This window comes from Drosophila kikkawai, chromosome 3R (assembly GCF_030179895.1).
Source record: "Drosophila kikkawai strain 14028-0561.14 chromosome 3R, DkikHiC1v2, whole genome shotgun sequence".
NCBI lineage: Eukaryota > Metazoa > Arthropoda > Insecta > Diptera > Drosophilidae > Drosophila > Drosophila kikkawai.
The window spans coordinates 17,392,538-17,400,704 of record NC_091731.1 but is presented as its reverse complement, the minus strand read 5'-3'; the positions used below and the strand labels follow the sequence as shown (position 1 = coordinate 17,400,704).

Genomic DNA, 8,167 nt, shown 5'->3' with positions numbered 1-8,167 from the left:
TTTCGGTTCGCGTGCTGTCCAAGGCCAATTACGCTTACTTATTGCAATTTATGTGGCCACAGTCCGGCCGTAATTGGAAATTGTGTAAGGTCGCAGGCAATTCCATTATTTGTATGCACTTCTGGTCGGTCTGCTGGACTGCTGTTCCGGCGTGCTCCTACGCCCGGCGTCTGGCGTTCTTCTAATGACGCCACCGCGACTGGGACCCAGCCCAGTTTGTGTTGCCGGTTGATTAAGTGACCTCCTTCTTCTACTCCCTCTTCCCACGCAGAATCAATTTGTTGATGTCGGATATACGCTGCTAGCCAGCTCCACCCCCAGAGTCTGAGTAAGCCGTCGGAATGCCGCTAGTTCAGCCGCCGGAAAGCAGCCCTGCTGACCAGCATCCCCTTGTGCTCTACTCAAAGTTCCTGTCCACGGCACTGACTCTGGCCACAAGTAACATCACGACAACGGCAGATGGCGGACTGCTCCTCATCCAGACAACGGCGGCCACCTTGCTGGAAACTACTGCAGGAGCTGGAGCTGGAGCGGCATCAGCTGTTGCCACGACAAGCACACTTAAGGTGCCTTCAATGAACTCTTACCTGGTGAGCATGGCTTGGCCCAAGTCACTGGCGGTGGCCGTCTTCCTGGTCCTCATCCTAGTCACCGTCGTTGGCAATACGCTGGTCATCCTGGCCGTGCTGACCACGCGTCGACTGCGCACCGTCACCAACTGCTTCGTGCTGAACCTGGCCATAACCGACTGGCTGGTGGGCATTTTCGTGATGCCTCCCTCGGTGCTCCTCTACGTAACAGGTGAGTGCCCATCGACGGATCAAGATTTATGGCTCTGCTGAGACTCGGACGGGGGCGGGCCAAGTGTTTACTACTCGGGACGGACCTCAAAAGGTGGAAGTGCGTATAGTAAACATTTATTCAAATCTGATGCTGGCACAGCACATTTCTTCGATTCCGATTCAAAATTATACAATAAAAAAATTATACAATTTCACTTTGCAAAAAGTATACAAATTGCGAGTTTCTTTCGGTTGCAAACATCTTGCCCGTGATTTATTATTATTCCATTGAAATGCTTTGAGGCTTTATTTCATAATATTTTTTTTTTTGGGAAAATCAGAGTTTTTTGTGGGTTTTCACTAGGTTTTTTTTTGATTATTAGAACCCTGAGGGGTTAGAAATAAGAGATATACGTTTTGCTAAAGGTTTTAAATAGAAAATTTTACCTTTAAAAATTTGGAAGATAATTTAAGAAGTTGGGAGTTCTTTTGAAAGGATTTTCAAGAGGATCTTTGTAAGCTTTAGACTATCTTCTTATATAAATTTTATTCACTATGAAATATGATTTATCTTTAACAATGTTTGGCAGAGCTAATAAAATATTTAAAATTAATTGTAAGAAAGTATTTCCAAATAAGTAACTTAAATAGAACTTTATAGTGATACACCAAACCCGCGCTTTAAGTTTTACGTTTGCATAATCAAGGGTCGATAAGTGTAAGCCAACTCCATTGTTATCTCAAACTAACCAGGGAATAATATCGTGTAATATGGCTTAGGGCATAAAATGTCCCTGTAATGCTAACCATAATCTCGGCCAGGTGCACAAGCAGAGCCCTGGCTGGTTTTCTCGCTCCCTCTGTCCCTGTCTCAACCCCTACAAATATTTACTCCGCAGGCACTTGGCGCTTTGGCTGGATACTGTGCGACATTTGGATCTCGATGGACATCCTGCTGTGCACCGGCTCCATCCTCAGCCTGTGCGCCATCAGTCTGGACAGGTGAGTTGGTGAACTAATTTCTTAATTTGTCGTTGATGTCATAGCTATGGCCATAGCCCTTAGTAGGAATGCTAAAGCCAACGCCAAAGCCAAAGCCAAGGGAAGGTGCAAAAACAGTGCAGAATAATTTATTTGTTGACGTTTTTATTGCCCCATGACCGTTGTCGTGGCCATTGCCAGTGCATATACCCTTTGAGTGTCCGACGGCACAATGGCAAAGATTGGGTTGGGCTGACACTGTCCGGGATTGGCTGGCTTCTCCATCTACTGTCCCTGCGTCCGTTTGCTTTTGTTGGAAGTTTCAATTACATTTTAATGGCATTTCCAAGTTTTGTGTTGTGGCTCCGGCACCGTGTCGAGCTGATCCAGCTGAGCCTGGACCCGGTGCAGGGACTGAACCTGAACCTGGACACCGGCTGCGCTGTGTTTGCCTTTTGGCCACGCCACAAGCTGGCTGCGGCTTTAGGAACAATATGTTTGCGTGGCTTTTGTTTCGCTGTGTTTTTTTTTCCGTAGTCCTCAGATGCGTTTATTGCCCGTCTCTCCGGCTCTCGGCTCTGGGCTCTTCTTTATTCCGCAGGTATCTCGCCGTCACACAGCCCCTGACGTACTCGAAGAAGCGGCGCTCCAAACGCCTGGCCCTGCTCATGATACTCGTCGTGTGGATAACGGCCCTGTCAATCACATGTCCGCCGTACTTGGGCTGGTAAGTAAGGCTCCCTCCGCTCAGGCTCTGAGCAAGCTTCCATATTCACCCCCAGCTTCAGCTGCACAATGAGAAAAATATTATCTTGACTGGTGATCAAGTAGGCTATTATTTCGCTTCAAAGGGTTAGTGTAGAGCCTCTGTCTCACAAATTGTTTAATTCTTATTTTCTTAGAGATATTTGAGAACATCCTTAAAAGTATTTTATTGATTATAAATCTTATAACCATGAAGAAAAGTTTTAGTTTAATTTTTTATAAAAGCATTCCTGATATTTTTTTTATTTTAATATTATTTTATAGTTCAAACTTTTGCATTTGTAATTATTAAGAAAAGGTTTTATTATTTTCTTCAAATGTTTAATGATTTAACTCATGAAAGCTAGCAACTTCACCTTAAATATTAATTATTAAGTTCCCTTTTTACCAAGGAAAAATCTTTTTAAAAAACATTAAAAAGTCAAAATGAAAACTTATATAGGTCACAGCTATTACATTTCATAACCACACAGAATATAAAATAGTTGACATTAAAATTGAAATTGATATTTTGCTGTGTGCACTGAGTATGGCCTTTACTTACCACTTTTCTGCCCTGAAGGAGGCGTGACAAATTTAGCTCTTTGTAGGCTCCTTCGTAAAATGTGTTTTTATTGTTTTTTTTTTTTTGGCGCTAATGGCTGTGTGTGGCCCAGTATAGATAATGTGTTACCGAAAGGTCCCGGAATACATGCGCTTATTTATATTTGCGCCTCCAGCTGCGCCTAAAAAACATTACGTAATTGCTCCAGTTATTGTTGGTGCTGTTGTCGTTGATGTTGTTGTTGTTCTTGCAGCCATTACATTGAAGTTTTAATGAGTTGTTAATGACTTTGTTTGCCGCGGCGCATTTGCTTTGTGCTAACTTACAGGCATACGCACACACACAAAAGCCACACACTTAACTCTTGGGCGCTGCATACTTCGAGGCGCCCAAATTAACCAACTCTCACACACGCACACCCACTCACACACTCTCTGACGCATTCCTGGCCAGGCCCAGGACACCCCCCAAAAATGGCTCAAAGTGCACATTAAAACCTGCTGAGGTCGGTTTTGCTGCAGCCACAGCTGCAGGACATTGAGCAAATTTGAAAATTCGTTACTTACTGGGGTAGCGAAAAATTGCAATTATAACGGGCAGCAGATGCTGCCCAGCTCTCCGTATTTCAATTCGTTAAGAGGAGTAGTAAAATACAAAAAAAAAAAAGTTTTGACACTGCACAGAGAGAGAGAGAAGCTGGGAAGGGAGTTGTTGGTCAGTTGGAAATACTTTAAATTTAAAATTCCATGAAAAACTGCAAATAAAGTTGATTTTCAAATGTTTTATTTTCTTTTCACTGAGATTTGAAATAGATTCAAAATATGTCAAATGAAGTGAAATATTGCGGAGCACCAATTATTAAAATGTTGTGTTTTTTTTAAACCATTTTGATATTTCTGTGTTTTTCAATGGAGTTGAATATTTTCATTTAATTTTCCTGAATTAAGTAAAAAGGTTATTTCAAATGCTTAAATACTACATTGGTGAGAATGTAATCAACAAATTAGAGTTATATCTGATAATAACATGATGAACAAATTCAAAATTTATAAGTTGCAAAGTGACTGTTTCAAATGTAGTTTTTTCTGGCTTACCTGAATGCCAGCCCGTATATACCTATATATTTTATAGTTTTGTTGGTATAATTTGATATCATTAAATAAAATTATCGTAGCAAAGCTTTTATGGTACGTTTACGGTTACGTGGAAGATAATTCATTGTTGTGACAACGGCAATCGTGGGTTTCCGTACCGGAAATTTCCATTGTTAGCGACATTTTGTCAATTTGTCATTGTTCACCCAAAGCCCCCAAAGGAACCGGCCCTCTTCTATATTTAGTTGATCTAGTTCCTCCATTTTACTCCCTGGTTTCCTTAACCCGTTTTCCTCGCTTATTGATTTAAAGTCAACTCCGATTTACGTTGGCTGAATGACCATCTCGGGTGAGATGTGCATAAGTAAATGGCTTCCAGAAGGGACTCCGAAAGAAAATAATAAAGACCGCCTCCGACAGGCACTGGCTTTGGCTTTGGCTCTGGATTTGAATTCGGATTGCCCCGGCTCAACTCAGCCAGTTGTCAATGCCAAAGCACCAGAGACTTTGGATTCGAGTCGGAGTCCCGACCGCAATCACGCAGCCACACAGCAGACCCAGAAAACCGAAAAACCAGAAAACCCCGCAATCCTACAGCCCACCATAACCACATGCACAATTCGAACTGGAATTCAATTTGCCATTCGCAGGTACGAGGCGGGACGGCACCAGGCGGAGTTCGTGGATTGCCGCTACAACCAGAACAAGGGATACGTCGTCTTCTCAGCAATGGGATCCTTCTTTATTCCCCTCACGGTGATGCTGTACGTCTACGTGAAGATTGGCTATGTGCTCACGTCGCGCCGACAGCGCATTGTGCGCGATGCGGTAAGCTCCATCTCCATTGCCATCGTCATAACCATGTCCTTTGCTCCTCCGTCCGTTGAAATGTCCCCTGAAATTTATCATGTCACACCATCTAACCAACTAAGCAACCACTCGACTCGACTAACCTGACAAGCACTGGGAGGAGGGAGCACTATCTTTCAAAGGGAATCAAGCTTGATATATGAGATTGTATCTCAATTCAAGACCAAGAACACCTAAATTAAGTAGCACATGTTATAAATAAACCTTTTTTAAGGCTCTCTAAATATATTTTAACTTTTCTTTTACCTAGAAAAGATTTCTCTCAGTGCCTAGAGTTTCATCTTTCGTTCCCTTCCCTTTCTTTTTTCCATTGCCAGAACTCGGAGCGCACGGCGGACTACGATGTTGATGGCGACAACTTCATCTCCGAGTCGGAGCACTATCACTGCACGCCAACCAAGTGGCTGCCAAACAGGAAGTCCCGCTGGAGATTCAACTCGCTGCACGACCCGCCCACCGTCATAGCTGCCACCTCAAATGCCAGCGTCACTGCCAACACAACGAGCGCGGGCACAGGCGCTGGCAAGCAGACATCGTCGTCAGTCAAGTGCTCCAAGTGCTCCGCCAAGTGTCAGGCGGATAAAAGTGTGCCGGACAAGACGCTAACGTTCAAGCACCAGCCCACATTTTACGAGCTGGTCGAGGTGTCGCGTCTCTCGTCGCTCATCCACTGCTCGGCAATTAGCTGCAAGTACGGCGGACCCTGCATGCACTCCACGCCCTCTGGCCTCCACTACGTGGGCACGGGCAGCCAGGCTTCCTTCTCGGACACCTGTCTGGGCGGTGCCTCTGCCGAGGTGTCGGAGAAACTGGAGGCGGACTCCCACTCGCACTCGCACTCCCATTCACAGGGGCCGCAGAAGTATGGCCATCACCATGGCTCCCAGAACCATCACCACAACCATCACCATCGCATGCCGATGCGAGTGTCCACCACGAAACGTGACACCAAGACCGCCAAGACCCTGACCATTGTGATGGGCGGCCTAATTGCTTGCTGGATGCCCTTCTTCGTCTACTATCTGCTGATACCCTTCCTGCCGCGGCCCGCGGTCCTTGAGGACTTGATGTTCGGCTTTACGTGGATTGGGTGGGTCAACTGTGCCATCAATCCCTTCATCTATGCCTTCTACAATCCGGACTTTCGCACTGCCTTTTGGCGGCTCACCTGCAGGCCCATCTGCAAGCAAAAGCGTCCGCCAAATCATCTGGCCATGTTCCGTGGCTAGCCTGGAGCTTGGCCTGGTATCTAGTTTCCCATGGTAACTGGTCTTATTAGAACCCAAGCTCAGATCAGGTGGATACTTATTGACTTTCTTAGTTTCAATCTTGACACTTTGCTGGCTTATTTCATGCAGCTCTCTTAGAGAAAGATCCTGTTCTGGCCACTTCCTGACTATCTTAATCCCTAACGTTGTGGCAAAGGTCAGGCTTAAGTTTCAGAAGGTGTGTGTTATAAGAGACTAGCTAGTCGGTAGAGTCACGAACCTTTGTATCTGTCTGAAAATTGAAATTAATATTTGAGCACACCAAGTCCAACCTCCTGAATTTGTTAACCAAATACTGTATTTAACAGATTTAATTATTCTGTCATCTCAAAGTCGGTTTACTACATATATAAAAACTAAACTAAGAACTAAGAAACTACTATTCTCGTCAATATTGATTCGATAGAGAATGCTGTTTACAGGACACTCCCGTAAGTGGCAAGTTCGTGCAAGACGCTTGCACTTCTTTGAGAGTAACTTTAAGGCTACCAAGGACACGTTATAGCAGTGTCATTAAGACTCAGGACTCAGTGAACTTGACCGGAAGTCAAGATTCCCTGCCTTTCCTATATAGTATTTTTGTGTGTCGGAGCGTTGATTGTGCGAGGAACAGAACGAAACAAAAGACAAATTATAGTATTTGCGTGTCTTTGTTGCTGCCAGGACGGCAACTGTTGACCGTCAGCAGGATGAGAGGAGCGTGATGATGAGGCTCCTGTCCTGCCTCCTCATCCCCTTATCCACATCCCCTTTGTTGTGTGTGTGTGTGTGTCCAGCTTGCGTGTGCCGGAGTGAGTCCGTGGGTCCAGTCCAGTAACTGCCAACTGCCAACTGCCGACGACATATCTGGCGTGTCCTTTGTTGGTCAAGCACGGCCTGACCCCGCAGGCGTACACAGCGTCCGTCCGGCCAACCCATTTAATGTTTAAGCAATCGCAAGCTAAAGCGAAAGTGTAACTGAAACTAAGCCTAAAGCGAGACCGGATTTTGGAGCTGCACTTGAGCTCGAGGAGATTTTAAGCACACCCAGAAAAAGCTGTATCATAATATATATATATATCATATTTGTACCCAACTATGTACTTTATAAATGTTCACTTGGATGAATGTAAGGATCTCTGTAAGGACCTATCGGCCAGCCCTCGACCAGACCAGAGGCCGAAAGTGTTCTATTGTAGTAATAAACTTTAAGTTCAACTCGAAGGCAGTTTTATTATTCAGGCGGAGGGCGCGGGGTCCCCTTGGATTTCGTGTGCGAAAATATAAAATATGCTTACAACTCACAGCGGTTTTTCGGGTGGGCATTGAGCTATAAATTGTCACGCAAAAGTTTTATGCACAATTTTCCGAACACGTCTTTTCTTTCAGAATGAAGGTACGAGTAGTACGTGTGTTCCGTCGGCAAGATTTGCCCAAACTCAAATTACTATCTGTATCGGAAAATGGTAATGTTTTCGGCTCACAAGACATGATTTATGTTGGGAAAACCCAACAACGTTCGATTTTGTTACAGTTTTTTTTTTCTAAGTAAATGGAAAAATATATTAAAGTAAGTATATGTCTATATCCCTGTATTTATAACCGTTTCTCAGAGTCACTCGACTCAAAGATCTGGAGATAAAAAGCTTAGTGCAGCTCCAAGGGACCTTTCAATTTACAAGGGAGTAGTGGGAGTAGCGCATTTTCCAGCGCAGCCTTGACTTCATTTTTTTGTGATTTATTATTAGAAGTGGTAACCCGGTGGCCGCCACCAAGTTGTTTACGGCCAAGAGAGGACGGAAGCACAAGAAACGCTGAATCAGCCAGCTAGCCAGCACAGACTGTGACTACCGGTTCCAGCTGGGACTGGGATGGGGACCATGG

At 44.6% G+C, this 8,167-nt stretch overlaps 1 protein-coding gene across 1 annotated transcript; it reads left to right on the top strand.

Moving 5' to 3' along the window:
• The first annotated feature begins 305 nt into the window (after nt 1-305).
• On the top strand, nt 306-6,265 carry TyrRII (Tyramine receptor II). Its single transcript, XM_017181956.3, has 5 exons — nt 306-801; nt 1,682-1,784; nt 2,365-2,490; nt 4,817-4,994; nt 5,354-6,265. The coding sequence occupies exons 1-5, from the start codon at nt 342-344 to the stop codon at nt 6,263-6,265; spliced, it is 1,779 nt and encodes a 592-aa protein (XP_017037445.1). The 5' UTR covers nt 306-341.
• The last annotated feature ends 1,902 nt before the right edge of the window (nt 6,266-8,167 follow it).